The sequence below is a fragment of the Oryza brachyantha genome, chromosome 1 (assembly GCF_000231095.2).
Source record: "Oryza brachyantha chromosome 1, ObraRS2, whole genome shotgun sequence".
Taxonomy (NCBI): domain Eukaryota; kingdom Viridiplantae; phylum Streptophyta; class Magnoliopsida; order Poales; family Poaceae; genus Oryza; species Oryza brachyantha.
This window is the reverse complement of record NC_023163.2, coordinates 6,249,067-6,266,923: the sequence shown is the minus strand read 5'-3', so window position 1 is coordinate 6,266,923 and position 17,857 is coordinate 6,249,067. Positions and strand designations below refer to the sequence as shown.

The following is a 17,857-nucleotide window of genomic DNA, read 5'->3' as shown; positions in this document are numbered from 1 at the left end:
AGTCCTAGGTTCGACTCTTTGTTAGAGCGAATATTCCGATATTCTGACAGCTTTATGAGTATTCTAACAGTTCTATGTTTTTAGGGGTAGGCGACAGACCCTGCCAAACCAGGTTTCGGAGGTGCTTATAGGGGTAGGGTTTTCGTGCATATATTCTTAAGGGATAGTGTACGTGCACAGTGAGCGTCTGCGTTGCACCATGTTCTAAAGGTTTTTCTTTTTTTTTACACAAACTACTTGTTTCAAACTGATCTTAGGCCTTGTTTGGGAGTTTAAGATTACAAGAAGGTAGGCGTGAGAATATGAAAATGTTAAGTTTTCCAACTTCTAGTGTCTGGTTCATTTTCTGAATTATATGTCTGTAGATTTCAATATAAGTACTGTTTAAAAAAGCTCGTAACATTTGAAAATTTTGTGAGAAGATATAGCTGACTAAAACTCTTCTAGACAAGGTATTAAGCTAGTATTCTCTATGTCTGGCCTCCCTCTACCCCCACCAAAAAAATGGATAGGTTTTTGGAACCCTATGCATCTGAGTTCAAGTGATAGTTTTGAAATGTGTGTTTGTATTTATAATTAATTATTCTTTAAGTGACAAACGGTATATCCATTGATGTTAAGACGTTTGTGGTGACTTCTTCATAAATCTCAAGATGTGTCGGTTTAATTTTTGGAGATACTCGTTTGAGTGAGTGTGCGCGTGTGTTATTAGAGTCTACGTTTGTGTTGCATTTCAAAAAGAAAAAGGTATAGTTCGGGGAAGAAGGTTGATTAGGGCAAGAGGTGGTCAGAAGGAAAAACAATATTATAATATCGATTATTTCAAAACAAAATTTAAGCGTTAGAATTGTATTGTTTTTTTAAGGAAAGGATGACTTGTACCTTCTGTCCACGTAGCAAGGAAGATATCTAAACTCGCTAACGATCGTGGAAGGCGAAACGCAGCTACTAGCTTAGATACATATAAAATCAAACCCCAAAACAAGCGATCAAAGTTGAAATCACGTACCAACCGCGGAGGATTTAGTTAGTTATTCTCCCGACGCCGGACTGCACGTCGGCACGGCCCGATCGATCGACCGTCTCGGGCGACTTAATTACCCGCAGAATTAATCGATCCTAATTTGACTTGACTCTCTTAACCCCCCTGGCCCTGGCCGCCTACGTAGAGATCAAGCAATCAAATGGATCAGGAGCTGGTCAATGGGGGTTTTCATTATCACCTCCCCCTGATACGGATGAGATGATTAATTAGCCTTGATTAACACGATCGATCGATGCGTGTGGTGATGCCATGGAGGACACAAATGTCAGCGTAAACAGCCGGTCGCCCGTTGACAAAAAAAAAGGGGGGGGGGGGGGGGTTTCCACGTACGAACCAATTGTCACCGCGACCACGTATGTAGCAACAACCAAGCCAGGTACTCTCTCCATTTTTTTTCATTTAGCTAGATCCACGTTTAACCGATTGTTTTAACCAAAAATTATACAATTATTAATTATTTTTATAATTTAATTTATTGCTTAATAAACTTTAAGCATGACTTATAATTTTAAATATTTTCATAAAAAATTAAATGGAAGAATGGTCAATTCTAAATGGAATTTGCTCCGGTCCAATTAAATGTACCTCAAGTTACCGGTATCTAACAGTACTAAATCGTCTTCCACCATTGGATCTAGCTGAGCAAGATGGATCCAGTGAACAGAAACAATTTAGTACCATGACGTACCGGTACCTCGAAGTATTTCTTGTTGGACCAAAACAAATCTCTTCTAAAAGTCAATTATGTCAAATAAAGAAAATGAAGGAGTATATTATTTTGTTTAGAGTATTTTTTCCATGCTTGAGGAGTTACTAGAAGATACCACTATTTTCTATGTAAAATTTAGTATTTTCTAGTATGTAAGGTATTAAGAGATATCAAATTTTACATATAAAATAGTTGTATCTCCTTAAGGATGGAAAAATGCTCTTTTGTTTACTGGAGCAGTGCATTGTCCAGGCTACAGGTACAAGTAGGGTTTATGCGTGTATTTTTAACGCACGCCGCTCGCTCTCTCTCTAGCCTGTTCACATTTCTAGTTGGGTTCTTCAACGATTTGCACGAGTTTGTTGACGAAGCAAGTGGTGAACTGTCACGTTCACGCAAGGTTTTTGTTCATCGCTTGTTAGCTAGTGTTCTTCGTCCCTACCGTACGTTTAGTATATGCAAAATCACCACTACCATATGGATGACGCATTGACGCAGCTGTTTGTTGGAGGCATTTGGGATTTTCATCAAACACAACATTTTATTGACAACTGCTTCTTTTGTTCTAAAATATAAATATTTATAATTTCTTTAACAAATAGTAATGTTAGGTAAAAATATCCCCTTTTAGTCATTTTATGGGTCAAATTTTAAATTGCCTGCACCTTCTTTTTTAAAAAAACTTGATTGGCTAGGGTATGGTTGAGATAATGAGAATCATGGGAATTGATGAAGAAATAATAATACCGTGGCACCTAATTAAATACTAGAAATGTTTATATTTGAGCGGATGGAGCATAATATAACATGGTCATGGCCCTCTTTGAGACGTACATACGGTTTTACACCCAATATTATGTTGTTATATATGACTTGTTCAAGTTTATAAAGAAATTATTATATGCTTAAGTATTGCTACAAAAGATATAGTGTAACACTGCAGTTTTTTTTTTCTCTTGAAAAAAATCAGTAAGCACATGTAGTATATGGTGTGTCATGAGGTGGACGAGGAACTATAATAAGGCCATCATGTTAGTTTTCCTCCAAAATTTATATGAAGTAATATATGCAAATATAAATCCATTCGTAGGAGGACTTTTTGGTTCAAAAGATCCAGGGATTCATGTAGAATCCAAATATCCCAATTTATCATACCATTTTTTTTCCAAAGAGGATGAAGATAGGATCGATGCATAAGTATCATACAAATTCCTCCTCTCTGGGATATTAATCGCCTCTTTTTTAGACCAGCTAATGGAGTTAGACTCAGAAAAACTCTATATAGAGTACATAGCAATGCTTAAAAACAACTCATCTATTGATTTTGCACATGCCTTTGGAGGTATTAGCACCGTCAACGCTTTGTAATTTCTTCAGCAAAATAATCATGATTAATTCAAAGTGTTGCAGCCCAATGATTTGGCCCCTTTATTTGGAATAATATATACATGACTCATTGACTTCACATGAAATTCCTACATCAAAATTCCCACGAAACTCCTATGCCTCAAGTATCAACGGTTTGAAAAAAAAATGATCATAATATTATAAAAGAAGGGTTTTTCAATGAAGTTAGCTAGGGTACGTAGCTTTGTCAAATTCAAAATGCTAGTTGAAAATTCCCAAATCCAGACCACACATTTCCAAATTCCAGTCGACCAGAGGTCGATCGAAGAATCATCAGGAGGAAGAGAAGGATCAGAGAGTCGTAGGTAGTTGCCCAGGTCGTACGGTTGGAAAACGGAAGCCATCATCTCATCTCGCCCCCAGATTGGTGGATCTGGTCTTCGTGTAGTCACCTGGAACGAAACTGACTTGCTTTCAGCTAATTATCTAACCCAAAATTCGCCGAACCCTTCCCATCGATCCAGTCCTGCACGCACGTACCATGCACTACGTGTCACCGTTGATTCATCGATAGGTTTTGTATTGTAATAATTAGTGAGTTAGACTAATTAACCTAATCGCTAGGTTAGCAGATAACGTAGACAAACACGCATGTCCCTTTCTAACGACAGGCCGGGTTAACCCAGCTCGATCTCTGGTCACAGATACAATCCACGGGATGGACTGAGATCGATCACACTTGAGCTAATCCCGTGACATTCCGGAGATATTTATGGTCTCCTTTGACCACATGTAAGCTAAGGCTAAACAAAAAAATGAAACGGCGTATTCAGAAATAAAAAGTAATTTAATAATAAAACTTTTACATACATATTTTTAACGATATAAAATTAAATGCTAAAAAAATCTATGATGAAAAAACTCTGAAAATTAATTTTAATTTAAGCTTTAAAATTTAAATTATTATTTATATGTATAAACATAAGCGAAAAGATAAGATGTCAACTGACACAGCACCACGGAGGAAATCAAAGTCTTCTTGCCGTAGTGTCAATCTGATAGGTTTGAAGATGTGGATTTGCATCAAGAATATGCCGTGAAAATTAGCTAGCCGTAGTGTCTGTTTAAGCCTCGTATCGTCTATTTGTTGATTTATTAGTCGCAATCAAAATTTAAATTTAAAATTTTATTTTCTTAAGATATTTTTAAAATTATATTATATTTTTCAACCTTTGAATTTTAAACTATAAACAGCCGTGAAGGATCTATCCATACGGTGCCAGAGACGGTAGACCCCACAGCATTTTGAAAAGGAAAAAGTACAAATTATCCTAATTACCCCTAAATCCGAAAAACAGACATCCTTTACCCTAAACTTTCAACACTGGGCAAATTACCACCCTCAACACAATCCAAAACGGTTCTGTCCTACGTGACGTACACATGGCAATCCAGTCATCATTTTCTTTTTTTTAATGGTGAGGTCCACATGTCATAATCATCCCCTCCCTCCCCCCTCTCTCTCCCTCTCCATCTCTCTCGGAGATGGCTCGCGGCGAGGAGGAAGCAGCGGCGCGTGGAGGCGACGACGGCTAGCGGGGGCGGCCAGCAGCGCGGTGACCACGGGCGCGCGGCGAGGCGGGGCTGATGCGGTTCGCGGCAGCCGCGGGGCGTCAGCGGCGGGGTGCGGGCGAGGAGGAGGCGGTGGGAGATTAGGGCGGCAGCGGCGCCGCCGGTGGCCCTTCCTCATCGCCGTGTGCCCCCCGCACGGCGACGGACGTCCGCACTGCACTGCTGCAGCCACCTCCCACTGCCAGTGCCGCCGCGAGCCACTGCGCGCAGCCCGCGCTGCGCGGTACCTGCCCATGGCCACCCCGCCGTGCGCCGCCCCCGCCGGCTGTTGCCGCGAGCCGCCGTGCGCAGCCCGCGCGCGCTACCCGCCCGTGGCCACTGCCCCGTGCGCCGCCCCCGCCGGCTGTCGCCGCTGATGCATCGCGGCCGCCGCAGCCCCGCCGCGCCGCGCGCCTGTGGCCGCCGTGCTGTTGGCCGCCGCCACTAGCCGCCGTCGCCTCCACGTGCCGCTGATGCCTCCTCGCCGCGAGCCGTTGCCGCGCCGCAGACGCCCCACGGCTACCGCGAGACTCCCCGCGTGCCGGGGGCACGCTGCCCGCCCGCACCGGCCGTCGCCGCCTCCACGCACGGTTTCTCCGAGAGAGATGGAGAGGGAGAGAGAGGGATGATTATGACGTGTGGGCCCACCATTAAAAAAATGTTGACTGAATTGCCACGTGTATGCCACATAGGATAAAACCGCTTTAGATATGGTTGAGGGGGTAATTTGCCCGGTATTAAAAGTTTAGGGCAAAGGATGTCTGGATTTTGGGTTTAGGGGGTAATTCGGCCGACTGCAGTACTTCAGGAGGGGTGATTCGTACTTTTTCCTTTTGAAAACAACTCCATAAACCTTAATTTTTACTCGTAAATACAAGAAAAAATATTAGAAATCTAACTCAACTTAAATATAAACTAGTAATATCTCACATGTGTTTAGATTCATGGCTCCATCCCCGACGAACAGTACATACTTGGATGTTTTAACCATAATTTTTTTGTTTATTTCCAAAATATAAGCATACACAGGATTTAAATTGTATACTATAATATAAACATTTATACATCGATTCTCATAATTTTAATTATTTAATAATTATAGAGCCAATCAGATGATTAGTAATAGAATCTAATCAATTCAAAATTAATCATCAAAGTGAAAAAAATCTTTTAACATATTTCTGTTCTATGCTAAATAACTTAATTAAAATAATCGTACTTTGAACGAAAACAGTTTGTCTTGTTAGCTGGCTACGCAGCGTGTGAATTCCGGGGCATGAGATGGAGATGCCCTCATGCAACGGTGATAGCCAGCTTGGGGGTAGGAGCGACGACGACGAACCCTGCACGTCTTCTGCAGCTGATTTCTTGGACCGGCGCTTTTTTGACGCCGGCGATTGAACCCGCGTAGACCTTAGAGAAGCACCGTGCCGACTCAGCAACCTTCCTCTCTCTATCTCCTTGCTGCCCATGCAGCCTATGGAAATTGATTGCTGATTTATTATAAATTAGGTGTACCTAATTGGAGAAGGAAGAGAAGGGAAAAAAACTTAACCGGGTGTGCAAAAGCTGGCTTTGGGAAAGGCTATGACTATGGCTATGGAAAGAGAGCTTGGAGCTTTTTATCTATAGTTAATCTGATAGAATAACCAACTATTGGTATCAATTTATCTATAGTCAATCTATATAATAGTTACGTATAAAGTATTAATACATGGTCCCACATATTATACACATGATGTTCTAAAACTCGTGCCGCAGCCAGCTATAAATTAGTAGCTCACTACTCTTTTCTATCATCTCTTATCTCTTTAAAATATATTTATAGCTGGCTTATAGCCTGCTATTGTACCTGCTCTCGTCTTTAAAAAACATTCAAATGGGATGATGAAAAGCTCCGATCTTTTTCCGGAGGGGAATCCATACCGGACACTTCCAAGTGTCTTTTGTTGTGAACTTGTGATTTATGCAGCAGAAAGAAATTAGAAAAACATGAGAATCAATCTCTTTTGACTAACGTAAAATAAAGTTCTCACTGTAGTGATGCCAATATATATATGGCACCGTTCGCAACTGACACAAGACGGTAAATTTTTCATCTTTTTCCGTGCGCATGTTTTTCAAACTGCTAAATAGTGTATTTTTTACAAAAATGTTTCATATAAAAGTTGTTTGAAAAAAAATCAGATTAACCTATTTTTTAAATTACAAAAGCTAATACTCAATTAATCATATTCTAATGGTTTTCCTCGTTTTACGTGCACTGACTAAGCTGTATTGCTTAGTCCTTTTCCTACTGAGCACTGATCATCAGTTCGTACATGCAGTCGGTAACCACCAGGCAGCAGTCTACGAGAGAAAGCTTAGGCCGTGTTTTATTGAGCTTTGGATTATAATCGAAGGCTGCCTTCAAATTTTAGAAATATAACGCACGCAAAAAGTCTATCTAAAAATATTTTAGCAATCAAATTTAAAAAATAAAGTTATTTAAACTGGCAAAATATTTTTTCCTCTCACATAGATATGATTCTAGCTTCTGTACATACTGCCACCAAACCTCACATGCAAAAGGAAAGATGTGGGTACCAGGTACCAACTATCAAGTCATGGGTGAGGGGAAAGCGAGAGCTGAGATCTACTACTTGGAAACCGTGGATAGAAGAAAGATTTTCGATGTGCAGGTGATGCAAGGAAACAGGTTGAAGAGCATGGACGGCATTGACCGGGATATGATTATCTGTGTGTGTGTGTGTGTGATACACGCCCCATATTTCTTCTGGTTGCTACAACCACGTGGGCGCGAGAGTTGCCAACCAATCCACCACCACCGCTAGTCGTCGTCGTCGTCTTCGTCTTCGCCGTCGTCGTCACCAAGCGACAAGCAGCTAGAGGAATATTGGCAAAACGAGACCTACCTCTGTTCTAATTTAATTATTTTTATAGATTTTTCATGTTTAACGTTTGGCTATTAGTCTTATTAAAAAATTATTCACACATAACGCACTATTCATATTATATCATTTGATAATAATAATAAAAATATTAATTATAAATTTTTTAAAAATAAAACTGACATTAAACGTTGGACATAAACAGTATAAAAATACATTCTCTATAGGATGGAGCTAGCAGTGAGCAGACGAGATCTGTCTCTTTCTCTCTATCTGCGCCTAGATCGATCGATGTTTTGCATAGCATTTATAGGCGTGATGGCGATGTCGACGACTGTTGGAGGCCTGGAGAAAGAGAGAAACTTCTTTCGCTGAGGAAAATAAAAGGCGAGAGAAATTTCGTCGCGATTTGGACTTGGATTATTAAGACCTTGTTTACCTGCCAAAAAGTTTTGGCAAAAAGGTCATGTCAAACGTTTGATCGGATATCGAAAGGGGTTTTTAATACGAATGAAAAAATAAATTTCACACCTCAACTGAAAACCACGAGACAAATCTTTTGAGCCTAATTAATCCGTCGTTACCACAGGTTGGTTTCTATAGTACTTATGATTAATCATGCACTAATTAGGCTTAAAAAATTCATCTCATGATTTTCTTCATAACTGTGCAATTTGTTTTTATTTTTATCTATATTTAATGTTTTATTTAACTGTTCAAATATTCGATGTAATATTTTTGTAAAAAGTTTCGAGTAACCAAATAAAGGCCTAAGTTACGGAAGGAACATGGCTCGCACAAGTCGTTGCAGCTTGGAAGAGAAAACGAGGTGAAGTCTGAAGAAAAGGATGGGCAACTATTTTGTCAAGAGCTACTCGCTAGCTACCGCTGTCAAGGGCTACTAACTCTCTGCAATGTGTCGAGTTTTTCTGAAGGTATCTGCGTCACTGTTCAGACTATTGGGCTATGAACTGCCGCCTCTCTTGCACTGCTGGAATACAATAATTCAACAGGAGGATCAATTGATCGAGTGTGTCAGGTGTACCTTGTAAAATTATTCAGGGATCATGGGGGATTGATTGGAAGTACTGATACGGTGGTGGGATACTGCAAGGAGTCTTGGAGCCTTTGACTTCAATTATTGGAACGTGACACTGGGCATGGCTGCTGATACAGCCCTGCAGTTTCTGAACTTATCAATGCCAACATGGCCGTCTGGTTCTGCTTAGGTTGTCCGTTGTTGTCATGGGCAACAACTCTTGATTCATGAACTGTATTGACAAGAAGAGGTGTCTCTGCAACCGGCTGAAAGCATGCCAGTCATTTGCTCTTGTGAGAAGAGGTTTGATGTTTCTTCAGTTTCCACATCTGTTTTTGTCAGTGTTCTATCCATTCAGTATTTTTCTCCCCACCGTTCACCTCAATCGATTGGTTGATTTTACCACCCTATTGTTCAACAACTTCTTTTGCCTGTTGCTGCGACATTATTTGCAAGACATTATAGTGATCAATGAATCCTGGAATGACCAAGTTTTGATCATTTACCAGTTATCCGATCACCAACCATCGCCTCTCGCATTTCAATCTGCACACACAAATTGCATCAGCACACACATCAAGAGGAACGTGTTGACATCCAGAAACAAGCAGGATCTAACTCCAAACATACAGCAGGTCATAATTCGCACCAAAATGTTGAGTACACCTACCTGGAGTCTTGGATGTTGCAGAAAACATTTTGCAGAACATGAACACGGTAACAGTTGGGAGCTTGTTAGGATGTTCGAATACTTGAACCATTTAAAAACTAATCACGCATATTTCCCCGCTTAACAGCCGAGCTACTTCGAAGAACACGGCCTCCTGCCCTTTAAAACGCTCTAAAATCACAGGTAATTAACCTGCACAAAGACATGGGCATGGTCACCGCGAGCGGCGCGGCGACGGTGGCGCCGGACAAGCTCCGACGCCCATGCAGAGCGGCGGCGGCGGCGGCGCTGTGCCCCTCCAAGGGCCGCGGGCAGAGGCCGCCGCCGGTGGTGATCGCGCACGAGTGCCCCAGCGCGATGCGCGCCCTGGTCGTGGAGGTCCCCGCGGGACGGGACGTGGTGTCGTGCGTCGCCGCGGTGGCGCGCCGCGCGCGGTGCGGGGCGCTGGTTCTGGGCGCGTCGGGGCGCGCCGCGCACGTCGTGCTCCGGGAGCCCGCGCTGGTGCTCCGCGGCACGATGGAGATACTGGGCCTCTCGGGGTGCTTCTTCCCGTCCCCGTCCCCCGCCGCGGGAGCGGGGGCGGCGGCGGCGGCCCCGGGCGGAGCTGCCGCGGTGTTCCTGGCCGGGCCGCACGGCAGCGTGCTCGGCGGCGCCGTCGCGGCGGGAGGGCTCGTCGCCGCCGGGCCGGTGGTGGTGATGCTGGCCACGTTCGTGGCAGCCGCGTTCGACCGGTTGCCGCTCCTGAAGGGAGAGGACTCCGCCAATGCAGACGGGTGCGACGTGCATGGCGTGACCAGACGCCGGCGTTGCGGTGCGCAGCCACCGCCGCCGCCGCAGCAGCAGCAGAAGTGCGGGTGGGAGCTGTGCCAGAAGCTGGGCGCGAAGAGCTAAGCGGGTGTCTAACGCAATGGGCCGAGTGAGATGCGGCCCAGGAAAGGTGGGCCCGTTTAATTTTCTAGTTGGGCCTTATGTCACTTGACAACAATGAGATCAGAGATGGGGTGTTTGGAATTGTAGGAATTAATCCGTAAAAGCTGATAAAGAAGTCAAATTTATGCTCTTCCTTAATTGTGATGAAATTGTGCTTATTTGAGTTTCATAGCTTGATTTATATTTGGGGGGCAAATGATGAATTAGCTTATGTTTCAATTCATATGGTCCAAATGGTAAATGGTAAATTTGTCCACTTCTCCTATGGTGCAATCCTCCTATTCCAGCGGGAGCATGACAGCATGGGATGAAACCGTTCAATTCCCCTGTATATGAAAGACACGTATGCTTATATTATTCTATTCCATCCTTTCGTATTAGAAAGACGTTTTATTTATTGATATATATTGTTTCTATATTTTTCTATATTTATTAGAATCCATATAAATATAGAAAATATTAAAAAGTCTTACGAATGTATTCCCTCCATTTCATATTATAAGACTTTCTGGCCATGACTAGATTCATACGTGTGTTAATAAATCTAGACACATATACATTGATACATAGATGAATCTAGGTAAACCTAAAAAATTTTATAATATGGAACGGAGGGGTAGTAGATATAAAAATAAATCACAGTGAAATATGTGCATTCGTGCCAAGTTCCGAGTGTGATTGTTTGGCTTTTTCAGGAAAAGACCTAAAGAATATATTTGTAAATAAAAATAATTTATAAATAAAATTTTATATACATGTTATTAGTGATTAAAAGCCCAGGCTAATAAATAAAGTGTGATGGAAAAACTCTAAAATCTATTTAAAATTTAAAGTTAAAATTTAAATTTTGGCTTATCACTATTTTTTTTCAAGAGGGAAGAGCTTTATCACGTTGTGTTTGTTTACATATATTGTTCCTAAATTATTTCTTAGCTTTTGCGTGCACACTTTTCAAACTATTAAACGTTATTTTCATTGTAAAAAGTTTATATATAAAAGGTTATCATCTCACTTTTACTAAGTATATATTTTTAACTTATAGCAATTAATTCGATCATTTATACCATTAGATAACTACTACCTCCGTTTCATAATGTAAGATTTTCTAGATATCAATGAATGAATCTAGACATATATATAAAGAATATATATTGGTTAATAGATGAATCTAAATATAGTTAAAACTTCTTACATTATGAAACGGGGGAATATAAAGAATCGAATAACCTTCCATCCTTCGTCTCTGCCAATCTAACAAAAGAACACGGATACAGCGCCGGTGACAAAAATTACGGCCCAGTCGAAGAATTCGGGCCAAAATCCCGTCAATTACCTCCACATTCGGCCATCTGTCGGCGTCGGTCCCCACCACGAGCAAACCCAAGAAGAAAGAGGAATCATCCATCCATCCGTCCGTCCGTCCGTCGCGACCTGACGCGTGCGACCTCACCGCCGCGCCGCCCCCCCGCATCCACCGCACGCGCGCACCCGGCAGCCCCCATCCGGCACGCCGATCCGATCCGTCCCGTCCCGTCCCGTCCGGCCGCCACCGCTGCGGCCTCCCCACCCCCGCCCCGCCCGCCGCCAACCGATTCGGTTTGGTTCGCGCGCTCCCCGAATCTCCCCCACGTTCGAATCCGCCCCGCCCCCGCCCGCTGTTATGTGCGCGGCTCCCATGGCATCCGGCGCCCAGCCGCAGCAGCCCGCCGCCCTGCAGCAGCAGCAGGAGGAGGAGGCGCAGGCGCAGAAGCCGACGAGGGTCTCGCTCTCCTACGAGGAGATCTCCAAGCTTTTCTCCCTCCCTATTGCGGAGGCAGCCTCCATCCTCGGTAATAACCCCGCCACGCCCTTCTTTCTGACTTTCTCTATGTACTTTCTTTACCGTGGTGTAGGAGAGATCCGTCGCTGGCTCGCCGGAGAAACGAAATTCTCACGCGGAACTTCTGATGGATTTGCAGGTGTTTGCACTAGTGTCCTGAAGCGGATATGCCGCAGCCACGGTATTGTCCGGTGGCCATATCGAAAGGTACGCTGGGTCTGTCAACCGGCAGATCAGAAGCTAATTGTCAAATGGAAACTTGTATGTTTGTTCTAATTTAGGGAATATCTGAGCTGAGAGAAATGTGGAATGGTTTTTATCCAATGTGTAAACATGGTGCTGCCGCTGCTTATTATTACATTCTGCAGCAATAAAACGTTCCAAGTAAATGGGCGAACGTTCTTAATAAAACACCACTCAATCGGTGGCTTTAACTATTCACAAGGTGAACTGCTTTAGGAACTCATATCATAATAGTCCAAGGCTTAGCATAATGGTTGAAGTAGCCAGGACTACCCTCAAATTTAAGCAAGGAGAAGAATGAATTGCGTAGATATTGCCTTCTTAAAGTTGAAGCTTGCTTTGGAGGAAGAAACACAGGTGCTAGATTCTATGTCCTAGAACTAGAAGCCCCATTTTGTAGATGTTAATTAGTTATTTTCCACTGAATAGACCTGCACTCTTAATAAAATGCCACTTTGTCCATTTTCTTTGTGATTCTTTCCTAAATGCTTAGCTATTTTCTACTGAATAGACATGCACTCTTAATAAAACACCACTTTGTCCATTTTCCCCACCGTGCCAACCAGTATCTAAGCTCTGTCCTGTTCAAACTTTTTTCCCTGTCTTTGATCACATGAATCCATGATTTCACTGCACCTCCTGACACGGGCCAAAGACGTCAAGTATAATCTCCATTGCAGAAATATAAGTTTGTTTGTCCTTGGTACTGAGTACTGAGTACTGACTAGTACCTAACACGGATGAACTATTTTATTCTACAATCAGCTGCTAGTAGGACTGCCGCTAAGAAACAAAGGCCATCATCAGAACCACCAATCACGTTGCCTGTAGCTTCTGAGATGCACTTGGGTGCGTACCTTGATTAAGGACCTGAGGTGACAACCTTGTGTGGTGGAAATTGGAAATGAACTGAGGAAATGCTGGGATGAAGGGTAAAACAGGGAGAGTAGACGAACCTAGTGTTTAGGCGGGAAATTGTAAAGAAGATAGCTAACACAGCATTTTATTAAGAGTGCATGTCAATTAGTGGCAAATTATTAATTGACATCTGTAAGATTGGCAAATCGTTAAAGCCACCACTGTTGAATGGCGAATAAATAATTTCCCAAGTGAAATTTCAGTGCCGATGTAGAATTTGATAAATTAAATCTGTTGAGTAACAGCATAATTGGTTGCTGCCTTTTGTTCTATGGCTGCTAGATTGCTATGGTGAGTTGGTTCAAAATTTTATCAAAGATAGCTTTTACTCTATTCTGCATGAAAACAGGGAACACCTACAATCTGAAAGCTATTATTTTCCCATATTGTCTTCTCTTTTGTATATTGCTGGCTTGCTGCTCTGTATATTTCCCTGGTTTTGTTTTCTTCTTAAATCCTCGTACTTGCAGCTTGTCTCTGGAAAGTCTGGTGATGATACAAAAAGTGCAGAAAGAGAGAAAGCTAAGGAACTTCTTGAGATATCCAGACTTGCAAAACAAAAGGCTCTAAGCGCATCTGGTCTATCAACAGTGTAAGTAGTGCCTTTCTCTTGATTGTGTTGATGCCCATATTTATTCCTGTTTCCTATGCAATGATAAATACCCTCTCTTCTCTCATCTGCAAAGGTTAACTAGACACATTTGCTCTCACTAAATGTTAGCCATGAACATACAAATGTCAGCTAGTGATATTTTCTTGATAGAATCAACAGGGCGTACTGAAGTAGTTGATGGAATAATTCAGAGCTTTTCCTACTCACTTGAATATTTCACTGTCATATTACGTTTGACTTGTACAAGACATTAAGTTAAGTGATTCAGTCTATAATAATTGTGAAGAAAGTTTACATGAAATTCCAACATTACTTTGCTCTCCTTTCTATCTGGAATGATAATTATCCTCTATAGTAGATTTGGATCTTCTGTTACAGTCCGACACCATCCCAATTGTAATATTGGCTGTTTTATGGCAAATGGCACTATGTTGTAAACAACAGTGATGAGCCTGTATGCAGCCAATTAATACATACTATATTACAAGTGACGGAACTAATTTACAGGAAAATATGTTTTTCATAAATTAGTTTTTAATTTTGAGGAGAATTTGCCCTAGGTTAGTTTATTTATTTTACCTACTACTAATATTTCTGCTCTGGATCCTATATAACTTGGAAGTTTATGCTGGTTTTACTGTAGAAAATATTATCATTAGCTTAACCTCTGTAGTGCAAAAGAAAGTGTTAACAATATTCTCATTTTTGTCTTCTTGTTGCTATCTATACTCTTAAAACTAAAAGCACATGACAATCTACAGGGGCTTCCCCTGCTGTCCTCCAATATAAAAATAGTGCATGATAATTTTTATTATACTTGTAGCCTCTGTCTAGTAAACTTTTACTACCACTGGCTTTGGCTTGCCTGATTGCTCAAACTAGGTTATTGTTCTCATGACCCTTAGGTTACTGTTCTCATGACCCTTAGGTTACTGTCTGAGGGCATGGACGCTGGGGCTGTAGACCGGGTGAACCTGAGCATGGCAACCATTTAGGCCATCCCTCTGTGGGACTCGCTGACCCAATTCTTTGTACTCCCTCTATCCAAGAATAATGACCTTTATAACGAGAAAAAACACCCAAAATTGACAAGCGCGTTACATGCGGAAACACATGCATGCGACATTTAATTGAATGGAGGGCATGCGGTATTTAATTATGTAGCCGTTAATTGGGCAGGGAGGGCAATCTGCATGCATGCAACAAAGCGGCTAAACCAATGGATTAAGGTGGGAGTTTTACTTCTCGTTGGTCCGGTGACAAACAAATATACAGTACTGACCATTCTTGGATGGGAGGAGTATATGTTGTTCTATGTTTTCACACTTGAATGCTATTGACTTTCTTCCTGTTGTTACCACTATTATGGTCTAGTTTTGTGCCTTGCAGTTCTCACTGATGAAGAAGCAGTTTGCAGCATTCGTTCTGACATTTAAATTTGGACATGTTGATAGATCACCAGGCACTTTCCAAGGAGTAGCGAAATCTCAACAAGGCAGTTCAAAGGCAGGACAAGTGTCACCCCCAGGCAAACAAAATGCACTGAGTGGGTCGGGAATATTGGCCCATGGTACCCAAACCAAAGCCATCCCAACCTACATGGACGACTTCAAGCATGGATTCCCATCGTGTGGCTTGTCTTGGGAAACCATGAAATGGTGGGGGACTGACAGCCACACAGAGACCACTCCTGCGAAAGACGAGAACGGTGAAGCCCCCGAATCAGCCAACGAGGCTTCGAAAGGTATGACCGACGACGATGAGTTGGACTGGGGAGCAGATGAAGCCGAAGCTGAAGCGATCACGACAGAACCATCTGCACAGCTTTGCACGCTGAGAAGGAAAGCAGTAGACGACGGGCGCAAGCTGTTGACCGGCAAGACCTGCGGGAGCCTGGAGCTGTGCAGGCTGAATAAGAGGCAGAAGATGGCTCTGGCCCAGGTGTTCGGAGCTTCGCTGCCGGAGCAGTCGAGCAGGCTTGGGTGATGATTTTGCGTTGCCGTTGTACCTCTTGTGTGTAACACTAGCTAGTAGTGACCACCTGACCGGCACGGTTAGCTGGTTCCTGATGTAACTTGTCCTGATCCATTTGTGTTGTGACAACCACTACTATATAAGTTCGTTTTGAAAAGGATGGCTGGAGCTTTGCCTGCCAACCTGCTTTCCCAAATCTCGTTGGTATGGTACTTTTCACTGATCGCTGCTATTCTGTGTGTACGCCACTTTTTTCGGGGAGGAGGGGGCGGTCTAATACGCGCCCGCCCGCTTGCGCGCGACCCCTGCGATCGGTTCAGACTAGGCACTATACATATAGGTACATATACATTTTATATTTATATATATATATATATATATATATATATATATATATATATATATATATAGCAAGACTAATACGTACATCCTTTTAGTATAAGCTATTCTATACCCTCTTTCCTCTCAAGGCAAATCTCACCTCTCTTTTCTAGACCCAAAAATTATCCCCATCTCAATTAAAGGTTTCTCTTTCCTAGGCCCAAAAATTATCCCCACCTCAATTGAAGGTTGGTCGAAGAGTCCTTCACATGGGTCAACCCCTTATGGGTTTCCCCTCTTGTCTATCTAAGCCCACCTCTCGTCTCCCAGAAATTCTACAATAACACGAAAGAAAAAAATACAGTAACACGACAACTAATTCGCAGTAATAACGTCAAAACATACCCACGAAGGATCTACTTTTTTAAAATATTTTTTCTAACAATTTAGTATAAACGTTTTTAAAAAATAATATATGAGGTGAGAGATAAAGTTGTTTAAAGTTTAGAATCTTAAGAAATATCTATAGGATTTATATTAGTATACACTAATGTTATGATAATAGCTATAGTAACGATATACATTCTATGTAGCAATAATACAATGTTACTATAAAATATAAGTATTGTTACTGTAACATAACGATATATGTGCAGTAACACATGCGTTGTTACTACATAATTGCAGTAACGTCGTGATATAAGTATAATAACATCATGATCGAAGGACAGTAACACGAGGTGTGACTACATATTATTGCTACAATATAATTAATACATGTGGGAGAGCTAAAGGTTGTATTTTCAATCTTTAGAGAGCAATATCTCATATGTCTTATATTATTTTTTAAAACCGTTTTCACTACCGTGATTAAAAAAACTAGATCTGTCATGATGTTGTTAATGTATTTTACCATGCATGTTACTGTATTTTGACCTTCATGTACTACACTTTTCAGACAGACGGGACTGGCAAATGTGAGGTGTGGAGGAAGGTCAAAGGACGGGTTTGACCGACGTGAGAGAGCTTCAACTAGGCTAGGAGAGAGTTTTTGGGCCATTAGAAGAAGGTGGGTTTAGGCCTTATGAGAGGAGGGCGCATGGAATAGATTATTCTATGGGTGCACATATTAATTTATATATATATATATATATATATATATATTAGGCATATAAAATTTAGACATATAAACTTTATATGTATAAAATTTTAGACGTACAAACTTAGATGTGCATAATACACATATGTACATATAAATTCTCTATATAAAAATCCATATATACAAATATTATATATACACAAAATAGTATAGATATAAATTTAATATATAAATATTTGTACATATAAATTTATATATACAAACTTCATACATATAAAATTACGAGATAAACAGACAGAGATGAAGAGAAAGAGAGACGTTGCGGTTGTAGAGCAAAAGCGTTCGCGGCTGTACAGCACCAGCGCCAGTGACCGATCGCCAATTAGCCTTTTCGGGGGGGGGGGGGGGGCGGTCGATGTCATCGTCCACATTAAAGCACTTACATATACATGTCCATTTCAAAATATATATATTTTTTGGAGTTAAAATTTATATCAAAATATAGTATTTCTAATCATATTCACAATTAAGAATCTCACGATTGATTATATATGCACAAAACGACAAAATACAGGAGTTGCGGATCAAACTCACTCTAAACTTATTCTTCGGAGCAAGTTCAATAGTA

General features: G+C 41.7%; 2 protein-coding genes across 2 annotated transcripts; both read left to right on the top strand.

Annotated features, from left to right (window-relative positions):
* The first annotated feature begins 9,466 nt into the window (after window positions 1-9,466).
* On the top strand, window positions 9,467-10,597 carry LOC121053264 (AT-hook motif nuclear-localized protein 21-like). The gene has a single exon (XM_040519917.1). It carries the CDS (start codon window positions 9,517-9,519, stop codon window positions 10,201-10,203), a length of 687 nt encoding a protein of 228 aa, XP_040375851.1. The 5' UTR covers window positions 9,467-9,516; the 3' UTR covers window positions 10,204-10,597.
* A 1,271-nt stretch (window positions 10,598-11,868) lies between these two features.
* Window positions 11,869-16,030, top strand: LOC102714684 (protein NLP2-like). The gene is made up of 4 exons (XM_006643925.3): window positions 11,869-12,071; window positions 12,201-12,268; window positions 13,693-13,814; window positions 15,290-16,030. The coding sequence occupies exons 1-4, from the start codon at window positions 11,903-11,905 to the stop codon at window positions 15,819-15,821; spliced, it is 891 nt and encodes a 296-aa protein (XP_006643988.1). The 5' UTR covers window positions 11,869-11,902; the 3' UTR covers window positions 15,822-16,030.
* Window positions 16,031-17,857: the final 1,827 nt, after the last annotated feature.